General features: G+C 54.0%; 1 protein-coding gene across 1 annotated transcript; it reads right to left on the bottom strand.

The window, feature by feature from the left end:
- Nucleotides 1-973: 973 nt before the first annotated feature.
- Nucleotides 974-16782, bottom strand: Cd81 (CD81 molecule). The gene is made up of 8 exons (XM_055614649.1): nucleotides 16483-16782; nucleotides 6375-6489; nucleotides 3503-3600; nucleotides 2774-2848; nucleotides 2464-2568; nucleotides 2093-2194; nucleotides 1661-1747; nucleotides 974-1573 (listed from the first exon to the last, which is right to left on the bottom strand). Exons 1-8 carry the CDS (start codon nucleotides 16546-16548, stop codon nucleotides 1511-1513), a joined length of 711 nt encoding a protein of 236 aa, XP_055470624.1. The 5' UTR covers nucleotides 16549-16782; the 3' UTR covers nucleotides 974-1510.
- Nucleotides 16783-16991: the final 209 nt, after the last annotated feature.

Raw genomic sequence — 16991 nt, 5'->3', positions numbered from 1 at the left:
GTTGAGGCCTCCAGCACCGCCTGTCGGAAGGCGCCTGGGCCGGGTCCGTCACAGGGAGGAAGTGCGTCACTACGCACTGCGAGCGCCAACCAGTGTCCTAGACATTTTCGGCCTTGGCCGGAAGTGGTGGGGGTCTTGCGCTCTGTTGGCTTCCCAAAGTGGGGCGGAACCAAGGTCTTGGCTGGTTCTTGGCATTTAGAGATGCGGTGGTCCCTTGGGTACTGGATGGGTTGCTTAGAGCTGCACAGATTCAAGGCCACTCCCTTAGGCACTGCCTGTCCGTGCGTCCTGACACAGGAACGGACGCTTTAGCTGCTGGACGCCAACCCCACTCTTCAGGGCCACACACAACCCTACTCCTCCACTATCCAGGGCCACACACAACCCTCCTCCAGGCCTGGGCCTGTCCTCTTGCTTTCCTGGGGACCTGAATCTTAGTCAAGACTTCTCTAGAGACCAATTAAATATGCCAGCAGCCTGGGGGAGGGGTGCAGACTTGAGTCTAAGGAAAAAAAAAAAAAAAGTGGTTGCTTATGTCCAGAAGGTTTGAACTGAGTAGGCTGCCACCCAGCTCAATAGAACATTTCCGAGCACCCAGATACTTGGGATGAGGCAGTGATTTCGCCTTTACTGTGTTGTCCCTCAAAAGCAGGGGGTTCTTGCCACCTATCTCCAGCATTCTGTGCCAAATTCCCCAGGTACGTGGCCACTCCTGCCTGTCTCAGCCTGACCTCTCAAGTCCAACAGATGAGTGGAAATGAGGTCAAGGCTAGTGTTAAGGTCAGCATTGGGCTCCCGATATGGGGAGGTACAAATAAGGGGATAATCACGTGAAATACTCCCAGGGTCCCGGCCCTGCCACCCAGTATGTTCCACAGCCTCTCTTGGACCTGCTCACCCTGTGCCTGGAGAGGTTCAGAGCTGAGCCAGGTCTCTTGACACCACTGGCACAGGAAAAGGTCTGGCAGTCCCATTAGCATGCCTGATTTTCTCCTCCTTTATTAAATGACTGTTTCAAGATGTAATTACAGTTGAAGGTGACACGTTAGAAAGAACAGGTGCATTGAAGGCAGTAAGAGTGCTTACAAACCCAGCTCTTGAAATGGGGGCAGGAAAGGGAGAAGGATTAAAAAGATGTGAGCAAGGAGACCCCACAATGGGCAGAGTGGGTGGACATGGCCCTCTAGCTCAGCTGCGTAACCTCTGGGCAAGTAGCTGTGAGGGAAGTGTGGCTCAGCAGGCAGAGATTCCCAGGAGTCCAACAAGTACAGGGGCCTGCAAGCCAGGGCCAGCTCCACCTCTACATCCCCACATATGCCACCTATGTGTGATGCCAGCCCCCGATACGTAACAGGAAAGGTTCAGAACAACAAAACCCTCAAAAGTAAAAAGGCTAAATGTAGCAGAGTAATACAGAAATATTATATACACAGGCCACGGTCCCCAAGGTGGCCTCTGGTCACTCCAGGGGTGGGGCGCTGCAGGGTCCTCTGGTGCAAAGTAAAGGGCTTTAGTACACAGAGCTGTTCCGGATGCCACAGCACAGCACCATGCTCAGAATCATCTCAAAGATCTGCAGGAGGGAGGGACATGTATGGTCAGTACCCAGGATTCTGGAAGGGGTGGCACACCCACCACCCATCCGAGGCCCTGTGCTCACCATGATGACGGCTACCACAATGGCTGCAATACCAATGAGGTACAGCTTCCCAGAGAAGAGCTCATCAATTTTCTGATGGCAGTCGCTCTGCAGAGATAGCAGAGGGTAGTTAACAGTCAGTGGTAGGGCCTATGTCCCACGGCTTATCTTCTGTCCAAAAATAAATTTAATAAACACGGACCTGCTGCCTATGGCCTCTATCACAGGGTAGTACTCCTGACCTCACTAGTACCGTAGGGTCACCAGTGTGTGTGAGAGACCATTCAGGAAATCAGTTTTCCAGGACGTTCCAGGGGAAACGTCAGCTGTCAAGATCCTGTACCCCACTACCTAAGATGTTCCATGAGCCTATCTGAGGTCCTGCTTGAAGTGCTGATCTCCCTGGTGGGTCAGACCACCCAGGATATGATGCCCAACCCCATTCGGTGCCACCTTCATTAGAGTGTTGAATATGTTGCTCCCCGAGGGACACAGGCTGTTCCTCAGCACAGAGGTGGTCAGCGCAGTCAGCGTGCTGGAGCCACAGCAGTTGAGCTGCAGAAAGCAAGAGCATCATGTCAGCTTTGGAGCTTCAGGAGACAAGGGAAAGGTCAGGCACACAGCACAGTCAACCCAAAACACCTGGGAGCACAAGAGCCCAATTTCTCCTGAGGCCCATTAGGTTCCTACCCGGAGACCTACAAATCACAGAGACTGTTGGCCATGCCCTGTCTTGCTGCTGAGATCTGGGAAGAGATAGGACTCATCCCCCCACACACGCCAGGAATCCCACAACCTGCCAGCCTGCTCCAGCCCAGCTGTACCGTCTCATGGAAGGTCTTCACCACAGCCTTGGCGTTGTTGGCATCATCATCCACCACAGCCTGTTGAAGGGCCTGGTCATAGAACTGCTTCACATCCTTGGCGATCTGGTAGAGAATCATGGCCACAGGGATTACCACACCAAAAGCACTCTGCTTCCCCTGAGCCACCTCTTCCACTGAGCTCCCAAGACCCTCCTAACCAGGAGGACCCAGAAATTCAAAAAGCACCCTATAACCCATGGGCTCAAGCAATCCACACTTGCTGCCTGGGCAGAGGGCATATCTCCCTCCCCTGTGAACCTAGGCTTACCTGGTCTTTGTTTACGAAGCCCCAGATGCCAGCCGCCACCTCACAGGCAAACAGGATCACAAGGCAGGTAAAGAACTAGGGGAGAGAAAGAGTCAGAGCCTCGACCAGCAAGCTCAGGCCTCGCTCTCTCTTTATAGGTACCCACACAGCCAACAACTATGAGCCAACGAGGTTGGTGATATCCACCCAACAATGTCCTGATTAAGAATGGGCCACACAAAGCCATGAGACAGAGCCTGATGCAGCCCTCCACTGAGATGTCCAAGTTCTTGTGACCTCACCCTGCTTCCGACTCTGCAGGATGTGGCTGGTACAGGAGATGCAGCTGACAAATCCAAGTGTCCACAGGCTTCAAGGAGGCACATGCAGCAATATGACCCCAACCTTGACCTCAGTTTCCTTACCCCCTTTATCCTACACCCGTGAGAAGGTTAAATTATGAGCTGTGCTTCAGTTTCTCCAGCTTATGATACTGGCAAGGCCTCCTTCCCAGGCTAGCCAGGCTCTAGAAGGCACATCTAGGACTCAGCTCCACCAGTAGTTGGTGTTGCCAGGGGCACTAAGGCTGGCTTTAGGGGTGAGACAGTCCTCTGAAGAGAAACTCCCTTTTCCAACATGTGTCACCAAAGACTCAATGGAAATCCAGAAAACAGAAAAACCAAAGCCCTGGGGAAGCCACAGAGGTTGCCAAAAACCCTGCTTTCCAACCCTGCAGCCCTTCCTACTTACCGTCCCCAGGAGGCACTGGGACTCTTGGATGGCTCCATAGCACCCCAGGAAGCCCACAAACATCATCACAGCTCCCACAGCAATGAGAATGTAGATGCCTGGGGAGAGAAGGACCTGAGTGAGCAGACTGCATGCATCATTGCCTGAGACAGGAACACCCAGCTCACACCCACAACAGGCAGAGTTTGGCAAAGTGAGCTGTTTGGGCCTCAGTGTCCTGATGGCAGAGCTGCCACTGCCACCAGAGGATAAAAAAGCAATCCAGTATCCAGAGAACATATATGCACTTCACAGGTATGTTCTGCCCTGTAGCCAGGCACCCACCACCTGCACCTGAGAACCCTCAGCACTCACTGTAGAGGGCTGAAATGGTCTACCCATCTCAGTGCATGAAATGGGGAAGCAGCATGGGTGTCGGAGGCAGAGGCCCAGGACTACCAATGAACGCAAGGGACAAGCTATACCAGTAACCAACTCCAGGTACCTCATCTCAGGGACACTGGTGTATTAACTCTTCTGCTCACCTAACTCTAAGGGACAGCAACCTACGGGTAGGTGTCTGGAGGGCTGACAGGATGATAAGGGCAGCTTGAGCAGAGTACCCAACACCTGCCACTGGCTGGACTATGAATTTACAGGAAAGCACCGTGGTCCATGAGGCACCAGCTGGGCCACGTCCCTGCCTCAGTGCCCACAGTACCCCTCAGCCCCTTGGAAAGACCACGGTGTCTCTGATGAGCCCTGTATCTCTTGGTCCCTCAGCAGAGAAACCCTTCCCCCAATCTCCATGGTAACACTGAAGGGCAGTCCAAGATCCCTTGCATAAAGCCAGGCCCATTGTCCCCTGCCTGGACAGCCCAGGGAAGAAGGTGCCATGGCCAGGACCTACTGCCAGGCTTAGAAACAGGCCAGATCCTTTGGCCTCACTAAACACATCTGGTCCAGGAAAAGCCTCCCACCAGAGCTGCCTGGAAACTGGCTTTTCCTCTGCCTCCCAAAAGGCAGAGCACCTTCAACCACGGCCCTGTCCTCAGGCCCTGAAACTCCAACCTCAAGATGAGGTGGGCTCTTGTCACTGAATCAGGCTCAGCAGGAGGATGCAAACAGGGCACCTGACCCATGGGCACTGTCCCAGGGCTTCCTAGGCTGAGGCACCCTCCTAGGCCTAGCACGTGCCCTATCTAAAGCCCATGGGGTGCTATCTGGGATGTTAAGCAAGGCCCCAAACTAACTCTCCTAAACACAAGACAGAATGCCTTTGTCAGGGCCACATCTGCTCCTAATAGAGCTCAGTCCAGGGGCGATAGGGGGCTCCAGAAAGCCAATTCAGAATGGGCAGGGACATGGCAGCCAGAGTAGTTCCCACTCATAGGCCATGGGTGGCCTTGCTGTCCAGTGCCCACCCTGCTACACAGTCCAGTGCCTGAGACTATTTCCCCAGTACCCAGGAGACCATAACCACAGAAAGGCAGGTGGCTGAGCAGCTCTGGAGCTGAATGTGAGGACAGAGACCTGCTTCCTAGGCTATCCTATCCAGGCTCTGCAGGGTACCCTGCCTCTCCTGCCAAACCAGTGCAGAGTGGGAGCATGGCCTTCCCCGTGCAGAAGGCCTAGGGGCAGGAAAGAGTCCTTTATGGGCTAGCACTCCTCCCATCTGTCTCTGATGCCCAGATCACCCTTGTGAAGACACCCATACTAGTTGCTACAAACAAGCCATAGTCTCCATATGACCTGGTGGGTATCCTCCTCCTCTTCTGAAGGTACTAGATCCAAGGTGGGAGAGCTAGTGTGGGACCTTCCCCAACTAACAACTGAAAACTGCTATCCCTAATGGCTTTCCTCAAAGGAGACCAGGTTCTGCCCCTGTCCACATTGCCTGGATCCCACCACCGTCCATTCTACACATGGGAATGCTATGGGTAGGGAGGAAGGAAAAACAGCCAACCATGGGTTGACCAGAGACCTTGTTTGCCCTGGAACACTTGGGCAGAAAGGGAGAATACGAACAGTTTCTGATCTAATGGTCCCCACTCAGCCACCAGCCATGTCTCCCAAGCCCCTTCTAGGCTCCACACAAGAAATAGGATCCACCTCAGACCGCTGACGACAGCTGGGAGCTTTGAAAGGGCAAAAACATCTCCAAATAGTCCTTGAGTTTCAAGGGCACCAGGTCCCCTTTCCAGGGAGAAGCTGCCTCCATCAGCACAGTGAGTGTATCACAGCATAGCATAGCATAGCATAGCATAGCATAGCATAGCACAGCACAGCACAGCACAGCACAGCACAGCACAGCACAGCACAGCACAGCACAGCACAGCACAGCACAGCACAGCAGCCATCTTTCTGTTTTTACTGCTCAGGAAGGAGGGTGCTCAGTCCCCCACAGACAGCCTAATAAGGCAGGTGTAGCAGTCGGGCCTGTGTGCTGGTGAGGGGTGAAGGGTGGGGGTGGAGAGGGGTGTCTGAGTCATCCACTGTCGGCCCAGTCTCCAGCCCTCCCCAAATCAGGACTCCTGGTGCCTCAGCTGTTGCTAGCCCAGGCATTCAGCCCCACCCTGCCCAGGGAGGTTCCTCCAGAAATGCCCATGTTAAAATAAGCAAGGTCCCACAAGGCTCCTGCCACTCCCAGCTGCTTCCCTTCTGCCTAGCCTAGTCTCAGATCTGTGGGGTCTCCAGCAGCACCACACCCAACCCAACTCTCTTGTCTCAAGACCCCCTCTTGTAGGCAGCCTCCCCGCACAGCACAACTTAGGCCTAGGCCACGGCCAGTTCTAATACTCCACCCACCAGATTTAGAAGCTCAGCTTCTTCCTGGAAGGGGGCCCGTGACTGTTCTGGGCTTATGACTAGACCCTGTCTCCTTGTTACTCACCCACATAGAAGGTGCTGGGTGCTGGTCTGTCTCCCAGTTCCAGGTAGAGCAGGCTGGTGGTCTGCGGGTCATGGCGCAACCACAGAGCCACACCTAGGATCACACCTCCGGCCAGCTGTGGGGGGGGGGGGGATCAGAAATAATATCACACATAGGCCAGGGCATTATGGGGCGATGCGATGAAACCCTACTGTGCTCATCAGGTAGGGGCATCACTTCTAGTTGTGAAGCCAGGCTAGAACCAGGACCATGCGTCTGTCCACTGTCCGACCCACTGTTCACTGGGGGCCCTGGGTCCCACCAGCTCCTTTGAGTTGTGATCCCTGAAAAGAATTCAAGTGTACCCCCAATATTGCATGAGGCATTCAAGGTTTGGGATGAAAACGTGGCTCAGTTGGTGTGAGTGTTTAGCATGTAGAGAGCCCACATAAACTGGGTTTGGTGGTACATGCCTTTCATCCCAGCACTTGAGAGGTAAGAGGGAGAAGGAGCAGGAATTCAAGGTCATGTTGAGTTTGAGACTGGCCTGGGCTGTATTAAACAAAACAAAACAACAACAAAATTCCTACTGATCTCAAGTTCAGACTGACTAACCATACAATATTTTTGTCCGAGAAGTGGCCACGGTGAGCCATCAGGATACTGGTGGGCTCTCCTCTAGTATCCTGCCCCAACAGTCCTGAGATTGTTTAGGGACTGCTACAGGCAGGGTACCGGGGACCCTGTGGTGGAGATACCAAGTTCTCGCTGCCAGGAGGAAAGGGGTGACAACGTAACGTCACCAGGCCCCACAGGAGGTGTCAGCAGGGCACCACCTACCATGGCTTTGTGTGAAGCCCTATAATAGAAGCACCTGGAAGCAGGAGGTGGCCCTCAGGACAGATCAAGGGAGAGGCCGTCTCTTTCCTTCTTTTAGGCCTCCTCCTTACAGGGCTCAGTAGCTTTCCCCAACAGACACAGGAAATGAAATTCAAAATCTGGGCCTGATAAAAAAAGCACGAAGTGGCCCACTTCCTGCCCTGGGGATCCAGGCCAGGCCAGGCCAAGATACAAACTCAAGATGGCTTTGGGGAATCCCCAAGCAGATTGGTTCATGAAAGAGGGCCAATGGGAGCCACTTAACTCCTACACTAGGTCCTTGTCCTCCGCCTAACCCTCAGAGAGAAAGCTGGGTGTGGGGAGAGCTTTCTCCAGAGCACCATCTCCCTGTACCTCCACTCCATGCATGGGCCCTGTGGTTTCTTAGCCTCTTCTCTTAAGTTTTAATTCAGTTTTCACACTCTGGTCCAGAAAGGATGAGTCCTCAACCTCCACCAGGGCCTGAGAGAATAGGGTGTGTAGAACAGCAGTCAAAGCCACACTGTGCACCTGCTGCCCAATCCACAAATGACATCAAGGCTGGGACCCTCAGGGTGCTCTCATGTGCAAAGGCCCTAGTGATGCTGGAGATCCCTACAACTTCCACAACTTTACAGTGACAGCTCCATGTCTATACACTCTTCAGAGGGCAGCCTTCAGCTTGGGCAGCAGAGGCAGGAGGGTTGGGCATAGGCTCCAATAGGCAGCACTGCGAGCAACTCCTCTTGAACTGGCTGAAGGGGAGGAGGTGACTGGTCTGAGTTGCCCTGGTAACCTGGCTTCTTTTGCAGCTTTGAAATGCCATGTATTTTGTTTAAGAACTAGTCCAAAGGTCACTCTGAGAGGTCCCAGGGCAGGAGAACTAGGTGGCATATCCCCACCCCGATACTTCCCTCTGTGGTAAAATGACCCTATAGTGACAAACCCTGGTAGTCACCGAAGCTAAGGGGCAGCTGGTAGGTGATCCTGCCTTTCTCAGTCAGCATGTTTAACATGAAAAACAACTGCAACCGTGCAACCATGCCCGACTCAGGCTTCTCTACCGGTAGAGAATATTCTCTGTAAGCTGGGAACAGAAGTGGGTGAGGCATGATGTCCAGCCCAGCCCCAAAGCCTGCTAACGTGGGTGTCTGGCCAAACTACCACTTACAGCAAGGTTTATGAAAAAGGTGGGGTCAGGAAGCTAACTCCAGAAAAGTCTCTGGGCTTTAGTCCTAAATTGACAAGCCTGAATCAAAAAAAAACAAACAAACAAACAAAAACAGAAGAAAGGCCAAACTGGGTGGGGTGGGGGTTGGGATGGGGGTAGGCGAGGCAGTGGAGGATGGGGAACTTGGCCAGTCACCCCATTGCCCCACAGGCAATCAGAGTTGAGTGGGAAGGAATGCCAGACACTGGGCTGGCTGCCTCCAGCAAAGTAACCCCACAAACCCCTACTCTAGGAAGAAGCAGAGGGAGTGCTGGGGAAATTAAGAGGCCCAGGAAGGTGGGACAGGGGTCTTCAAGGAGTAAGAGGCTGGAAAGAAAACTCAGCTTCAAAAGTGTAACTGCCTAACACGACCGAAACAGGCAAGGAACTTCGAAGACTCTGTGCCAAGAAAGCAAAACCACCCACGTTTCACCAACAGACATACACCGAGAAAGGGCATGAAAGTACGGGCTGGGGCTATCCTCCTGACATCATGAGGCATCAAAGGAGCCACCGGAAGATTACGAGCCTACCCACTAATTCAAATTGCCACCGGGTGCTGCAGGGCAGGGTGAGGGGTGCTGCTGCACTGGTGAGCAGCTTGCCGCTTCTAAGAAGTCTCTTTCTGAGCAAGTTAGTTGGCGCCTCCCACTCACCACAGCCGGCCTAGCACCCCTCGTGTGTGCGTGTTCACCAAACTTTCCCTGTTACACCCCAACCTACAGCAGTCCATTACGTCCCCGACCGGTGAACAGACAGGCCCTGGGTCCATCACATGGCAGAACCCCCAGGGAAAGAAAAGACACACCATGAGTTAGCCAGGGGGACAGTTCAATTATGCAGAGTTAAAGAAGCACATAGAAGATGAAGCAGCTGCTGCCTTCTGACTAGGTTCATAGGAAAGCAGAATTCAGAGCTCGTTCGAGATGGTACAGTGATAGCTCAGCAGAAGTTCTGGGGTGAGAAGGAATAAAAGGGACCACAGAGGGTCTCAGGATAATCTACTGATGGTACTAACAGTTTCATGCATCTAAATGTTTACTATGTTAAATGTCAAGCACAGCTACAGAAAGCTTTTTAACACCACCCATGCTCTGGTCCCTGGATCAGAGGCTCTGCTAAAGTACATTCCCAAGGCCCAAGAAAGGTATGGGGGTGAGGGGGTCCCAGTGATTAGGATCGATCAGGCTGCTATAGAATCATAGGTTCAGAATGAAATGCAAAAACTGGGCAACATTCACATCCACTAAAACAAACAAACAAAACGCAAAAAAAAAAAAAAACAAAAAAAACAAAACAAAAAAAACAAAAAACAAACCAGTCCAGTGTCCATGGAAACATGGGAGTATTGCCATTGGATGGAGGCCCAGATAGGGTTAAGGATGGCTTGAACCGCTGGCTGTGTCATATATGAGCTGGGGTACCACAGGCCCATCTCAATCTCCTCCACCCTCACCTTCATTTGTAAATAGGGAAGTAATACACACAGGCTGCTACATACGATGTCACACTATTTGGCTCGACAGAGTTGAGGAAGTGATACATAATGAATCTTACTAACAGCAGAATCTGGAATTTCTTCACGCATCCACTCAGGGGCCTAAGACACCTCTGCCCAAAGCTTCCCTTCTCCAGGTGGCTCTACCACCTGCTCCTGTAGCCTAAGAGACCTTCTGCTTAGAAGTGGGGGTGGAAAGCACCCAGGTGGCATGTCCAGGTTCCTGGAGTTCCTTGCACAGCACAAAAGGATGCATTCATGACTGTATCAGGATTATGTTACTTCCTCCCGCTTGAGGACTAATACATAACAGACTCAAACTTTAACAAGATGAGGAGCTGCCAAGCATGCTGGGTTCTTGCCCGGCTGGTCTTGTGGTTTCCCAGAAGTGACTGAAAGGGAACAGGCCTGGGCAGCATTCTATTCTGTGCTAGCTGTCCACTGTCCACCTCCCACCCTTGGCCAGATCTCAGATGGGGGCTTCCCTGGAGCGTTCCTATTGCTACCCATACACACTCACGCCTCCAGGAGGGGACAGGGTTCCTGTCACCAGCTTGGTGGGTCTGAATGATCACCCCAGATACCCCACATTCCAGAAGGCTGACTATAACATCAGCTTGTTCCTTTAAATGACCCTTTGTGCCTCAGGAGAAGAACCAAAGGCAGAGACGGATAGGGTTGGGGCTTATCCAAAGCCTTCTGGGAAAATGATGCACATGGATAAGGTACACCAGAAAGTGCCTGCCCACCTAAGCAACTGGGAGGTGCTGAGAGTCCAAGAACCTCCCGGTGATGGCAAAGATAGGGAAGACCAAAGGCAGTGGACAGAAGAAGGCTTTCCTGGGCAGATGGGATAAGTCAGAGTAAAGAGGCTCAGACGGGCTGTTTTTAGCAGCTGTGGCACGGGTGAGGCGAAGAGGCTGATGGAAGAAGGTGACTTTGGTGCCGCCCTTCCAACCTGCACGTTAACCTCATGCGCTCAGGCACCACCGAGCCTCAGGGCCTGGTCTGGGTCTGGAGGATGGGGACAATATCTATCTCTGAAAGATATTGGATCCTGCTCAGGCCTTCCTATAAGGTAAAGACTTGTAGTCCACTGACGGAAGCTCAGGAAGGAAGCTGGAGAGAGGGGCAGGAATCCTTGCCTTGGCCAGGAAGCATGGTTCCTTTCACAAGGCCCCTCGCCTCAGGAAGCCACTGTCTTAGCATCTAAAAATAGGCAGCAAAGCAAAAGTCTAGCTCTGGGGCCCAACTGACAGGCTAGGGGTAGTGGTGTAAAGGGCTGAGGCACGGCCATGGGGGATACACCACTGACTTGAGGTACAGGAGATCAGGCTGAGCTACCCCAGCTGGGCCCCTTCCAGGGCTGGGCTACATGGCTCCTTCTCGGCAAGGAAGCTGCAAGCTACCTTCCCCACCAACCCCTCTAGAAAAGCCAGGGTCTGGTGAGACCCTGAAGGGAAACTGTGTGGATCCAGATGGCCAGTGATATGCCAAAGTTACGTACAGCAGAGGCTGCAGGGAGGTCAGGTTTCTTCCAGCTGTTTGCCTTAAGAGAAATCTCAGGTGGGTCTGGTACCCACGTAGAAGGTCCAAGTGAGGCAAGGGGCTGGGGTAAGTAAAGGAGTCTACTTAGCTCTGGTGTTGCCACCAGCGGCAAGAGGCTTTCACCTGCTCCAAGCTAGGAATGGCCCTCTGTCCCAAGGCAAGGCTGCTGGGCTGGTATAGCCTTACAGCCCATTTTGACTATGGAGTGTGGTGGAGGAGTGGGGCATGGGAGGGGTATGGTAGTCTACTCCATCCCACTATTTCCTCATGTGGCAACTAGCTGCTTGGAAACCTCAGTCCCCTTATCGCTGCAGTGGGTCTGATAACAGCCTAACAGAGCGCTCTTTGGGCGAGCTGGATGAGCTGTTATCATGGTCTCCAGAGTACAGGAGAAGACTGTTCCCAGGGGCAAAGGCCAGGCCATGGCCCAGGACAGAAACTTTTAGCCATGAAAAGCTGTGAAAGGCTGGGCAGTGGTAGTACGCACCTTTAATCCCAGCACGTGGGAGGCAGAGGCAGTTGGATCTCTGAGTTTGAGGCCGGACTGGTCTACAGAGCGAGTTCCAGGAGGGCCAGGGAAATCCTATCTTGAAAAACAAACTAAAAAAAAGTTGTGAGAAGGTGAATAAGCACTAGTGGATGGGTGGCAGCCACAGTATGTGCTTACAACACCAGGTACCACTCCAGAGCTCAAGGCATGGTGCTCCAGGAGGACAGGTGGCCTGGGCTTCCTCATTCCTGCACCCTGCTACACCAGACACCATTAAATACCACTGGGATTTTACTTCAGTACAGAGCCAACGTTGATGCTTGACCACAGGTGAAAGCACGTAAGATAAACAAGTCACTGGGTGTCACAGACCCACCCTGAGAAAGCACCGAGTGATGTGTGATATAGAGCAAGGGGAACACAGAGCATGGGGGAGGGGGCCCCATCACCCAGCATTCTCTGCCCTAACTGTCTGGCTTCCAGGCTCTTGGCCTGGATAGCAACTCAAGGTGCTTTGGGGCCATAAAACTCTGGGAACTGTGGTTCTGAGGCACTTCCCTATGCTCCCATCCCTACAGCCCTCCCCAGACTTCACATGCAGGGAAGCAGGTGCCCTCTCCCAACACCCCCTGGTAGCTATTCTGGCAGCCAGCTCAAGATGCCCACCACCAGCTGATCACTGGCCAATGCCTTGTGAACAGTTCCCCCAAAGGGCAGAGACCACTCAGGACCCCAAATGGTTTTGAATGACATAGCCTATGCCTTACACAGTGGCTTAGACTGGATCCAGAAGTGTGTTAGTGTGGTTTCTTCTCTCTCTGTGTCTCTCTGTGTGTTTGTAGGGAAGATAAGAGAGGGGTCACAGTCAGTCAAAAGAACACTGGCATATCAGGTCAGAATATATCCTACTGAACAGATGAGGGCCGCCAAAGTCTAGTTCTTAGGACACCTGTTTCTCTAGGAAGAGTCCTAGAAACAAAATGGCTACCTATAGGGGCTCAGGGACATGCAGCACTCAAGTGTGTCCTCCCTAGTTTCCTGGTGTCAGGGCCAGAGCCACAGGTACCTGGTCTTTTCCACAACCTTGCCCCGCCCTATCTCCCCTTCCCCATCTTCCCCCCACACCTGAACTCTCTCCAAACACCAGACCTGTGTGCAAGGGTGACTGCCTGCTCTCTCCCTAGGGCATCTGGACTCTAAGCCTATTGATTTTATGACTGAGGTTCCTCCCCTTTGCAGGGCTCCGGGTGCTGGAATTGAAGTTGGCAGATGTTGGTGCTCTCCTGGAGCAGCACAGAAGCTCCATTTGAGGTAGGACTGAGCTAGGAGGGGAGTACGGAGAAGCCTGAAGGGTCCAGAAAGAATTGGGGTGGGGTGCTTACTATGAGGTGGTAGTGCATGGGAACTGGGGCAGAGGCTGCCAGGGGGATTCCCACTCTTTACTCCAGCTCTGTGCCCTCCTCTGCTCAGACATCCTTTTTCTGAAGCCAGTCTGGGGAGGAAACACAGACTGCGCCTTCTTGGGCAGACCAGCCCAGCAGTTGTCTTTCCCAGAGCCGGGCAAGCAGACAGCCTGAGGGAACAAGGGGAAGTCTGCTCTCCCACCGGTGAAACTAGGCACAGGAAATCCTCATTCTACCCTGAGCCCACAGGATTGCAGCCCCTCTGCCAGAAGGAAGGCAGCCGACCGCTAGGTGACAGACAGTCATGTGCAGTCTGGAGAATTAAATGCCAGTTAAGAGGCTGTAATCAGCTTCTCGTGGTGGGGCTGGCTGCCTGGGCCACTGGAAGGGGCCACCAGCAGCCATAGGCTGGAGGAGCAGCCAGTTCTGGGCAAGGGACATAATCCCCATTCCAGTAAGGACGGTGGCAGCCTCCTCCCCTTAGCAAATTACTCCTTTGAAGACATACTACACAAAGCCCCTGTAGACCCACCCCAGGACATAGGCTGGCAAAGTGATGAGCAGGAATACCATCTCCTGCTCTTCTGCCCTGTTTCCATCAAGAGTCGGGAGATTGATCCCTCCATTCCAGATAGGTTTCCACTTGCTTCTAAGAGCATCTCACATCTGACACCGCTCATCTTTCAGGTTTGTGTCCTGTCCCATGTATCTTGGGAGTCCAGAACTCTGCCGGTCCCAAAGTAGTCTCTGAACAAGATGGGTCTCAGCCCAAGGACGGCTGGTGCGCATGAGATCATGCAGGCAAGGGTGCCTAGGATATCCCCTCCCCCCTTTAATCTTTAAACTGGACATTTTAAAAAGTATCAATTGAGACATTTACTGTCAACTAAATCTCACTTGTAGAGCCCTTAGCCCCCATAGCCACCACAGGCTCACAGGACCTCTCAGGACCCTCCCCAGGCACTTCTTACATCATTACTCAGCTTTCCTTGGCCCAACTCCCTGTTGGACAATGTGCCCAGCATCCATTTCCTGAGCCTTCCCTGAGCCAAGCCCCTTGTTCCACTCTGGAGTGCATTAGCTAATCTGCCCACAATCTCTGGAGGCAGAGACCCCAAGAACTCCCACTTCAGAGGGAGGAAGTAGAGACTAAGGCCTGGAGAAGGAGGTGGAGCTCCCCAAAGTTCAACTTCATGGCATCGGACAAGCCTTGTCACATGGGACACAGAAGGAGCCCCTCTGACGGGTGGTGTTCACTAGTTGTGGCCTGGCTCTGCTCCATATCCCTGCCCACTGTGGGCCAACATGGGTGGGAAGGAGAGGTCCATGGGATTGTGAAGGATATGGTTTTCACTGTTCTGCAGTCAGTAAGCAGGCCCCTGGGAACAGGGAGAGGCTTCAGAACTGTTTCCTGGAGCCTCAATAGAGAGCACCCCAGGGACATGCTGGGACTCCACCCCAGCTGCCTGGGAAACAATCTGCCTTAGCCATCCCCAGCTCTCCAGGGAGACTGGGGGGCTACCAGTTGGATCAGGTGTGTGGGCCAAAGTATAGTAATAGTAATACCCTGCAGGATCCTGACATCCTACATCTCCTACTCTGGGGCTCAAGGCCCAGTGTGGGGGGCAGCACAGGGACTTCCTGGGTGTGCATTTAACTTTTTGCATGGCTCAGAGTAGGCAAACACTGACCAACATAGCTACCCAGGCAAGACCCCAAGGCCTTCCCCCAGAAGAGGAAGCTTAACCCCATCACCCATGCTGTTCCCCTGAGAGTATTCCCTGGGGACAATCAGGGTTCACCCCCCCCCAACAGGCCATGCAGCATAGCCCCAGCTGAGTCCAGTCTAGTCTCTGCCAATCTCCAACATCTTATTGCCGCTACCCCACCCTGACCCACCCTGGGATTCTCAGCAGTCTAAAATGGAAAACAGGTGTCTTACGTACTCACTCTAGGGGCCATCTTACAAGTTTGCCCTCCCAGCTTCAACTTCAGAGCCACACTGTCTTGGCATAACCACATTTCGTGCTGGGAAAAAGGAGGGTGGCAGCACTCTCCTGAGGAGTGGCCAGAACTGCCCACTCAAGTCCCCACAGGAAGGCCCGTTAGATTTCTCATTCTCAATCCAGTCAGGAAATGGAAACAAGCACACACCACCAATGGTTATTTCCCCAGCAGTGAAGACAGTCAGGAACCCAAGGACCCTTGGAGACCCTCCTACACCCTCCTACACCCAAGTCTGCATTCCAAGATGACCAAATGGGCATGCACCTCTTTCCAAAGTGGAGAAAGCCCACCTCAGACCCTGTATGTCTGAAAAGATCTCAAGCCCCTAGTTTGAACAGACCCTAGATCTTTGCATGCACCAACTCAGAACAGCACGCCCCCTGCCTCTCAAAAGCCCCCACAGGACCTTAAGGGCCAGGCCAGGGCTGTAATCTGCGCTGTGCGGGGGAAACCACAGACAAGGAGGAGGGGCAGCTGGGGGGTTGGGAGGGGCAGGAACTGGGGCATGGTGCGCAGCAGCACGCGGGCCGGGCCACCTTGTCCTCTGGGCCTGGAGCTCGAGCCTCTCAGGGTGGCAATATCAAGCTGGAAGGGAGGCAAGGGTGGAGGAATAGTGGGGTGGACGTCTCCAAGGCAAGTACGGAGTATGCCGCCCCCCCCCCCCCATTTCGAGGCCGCCCATCCAGGGGCGGTGGCTACGATGAGCTCATGGGGGCGGGGCGCCAAGATCCCGCCCTTCTCGAGCCCCCTCAGTACTCGGCGAAGCAGAATGGTCCCCAAAACAGCGTTCAGGAGGATGCGTGTACCCCCTTCACAGCCGAGGGCTCCAGGTTATATGACTCTAGCCCGCAGACCCTTGCACTGGTCCCCAGCACTTAGAGGGGACAGGCCAGCGATTCCCTGATTTTCTGGCCCCAGAAGCCTCTCGAGCGGAGGCCCGGAAGCTCAGCTCTCGGCCCCAACCCCGCGGGCGAGGGGCGCCAGGCACCCGACCGGCGCAGGGAGCCCACAGGTGGCGCCGCAACTTCGCGGCTGCGCTGCGCTTTCTTAGCTGGGCCTAGCGCACTACCCAGCCTTGCCTCCGTAGGGTGAGCCCGTCCCCAGTGGCTGCTCACCCAGAAGACGAAATTAAAGACGAAGAGCAGGTATTTGATGCATTTGGTGCAGCCCTCCACCCCCATGGCGGCGCGCGGCCTGCGGAGCTTGAGCTGGTCCTGAAGCGGGTGGTCTGGGGATGCAGGACCGGGGTCCGAGACTGGCAGATGGCCAAGGGCACTGGAGAACCGGAGAGCTGGGGTGCGGAGAGCGAGAGGCGGGGTGGAGAAGGGCTGGAGGCCTAAGCAGGAGGCGCGAGAGATGCAACCGCTTTGAAGCTGGGGCGCGCTCGCTCCAACCGGGCGCGCGCCGCCGAGCTCTGCACTCTTTATAGACCGCTAGGTCCCGCCCCTTCAAGTCCCCGCCCCAAGGACGCTCCTCCCCGGACCCCACCTCCCGCCTGCGGGGTGCCCGACCAAGGGGTGCTTGGGTGCTGCCACCTCAGTCCTAGAATAACCGTATGGGAACTATGTTCAGCTAGTTTTCGGGACATCGGTATACTGTGCATGCGCAGAAGGAATCCCCAACC

The sequence above is a fragment of the Psammomys obesus genome, unplaced genomic scaffold (assembly GCF_907164565.1).
Source record: "Psammomys obesus unplaced genomic scaffold, mPsaObe1.curated_primary_1811, whole genome shotgun sequence".
In the NCBI taxonomy this organism is placed as follows: Eukaryota; Metazoa; Chordata; class Mammalia; order Rodentia; family Muridae; genus Psammomys; species Psammomys obesus.
The sequence above is the reverse complement of the archived record's forward strand: the minus strand, read 5'-3'. Positions and strand labels throughout refer to the sequence as shown.

Bases quoted from the DNA above. Each gene is read 5' to 3' on its own strand.
- Cd81 (XM_055614649.1), bottom strand. From the start codon at position 16,548: ATGGGGGTGGAGGGCTGCACCAAATGCATCAAATACCTGCTCTTCGTC. The intron at 2,849-3,502 runs GTAAGTAGGAAG...TCTCTCCCCTAG, and splicing joins CCCAGTGCCTCCTGGGGACG to TTCTTTACCTGCCTTGTGAT. The intron at 2,195-2,463 runs GTACAGCTGGGC...TGCTTTCTGCAG, and splicing joins TGAAGACCTTCCATGAGACG to CTCAACTGCTGTGGCTCCAG.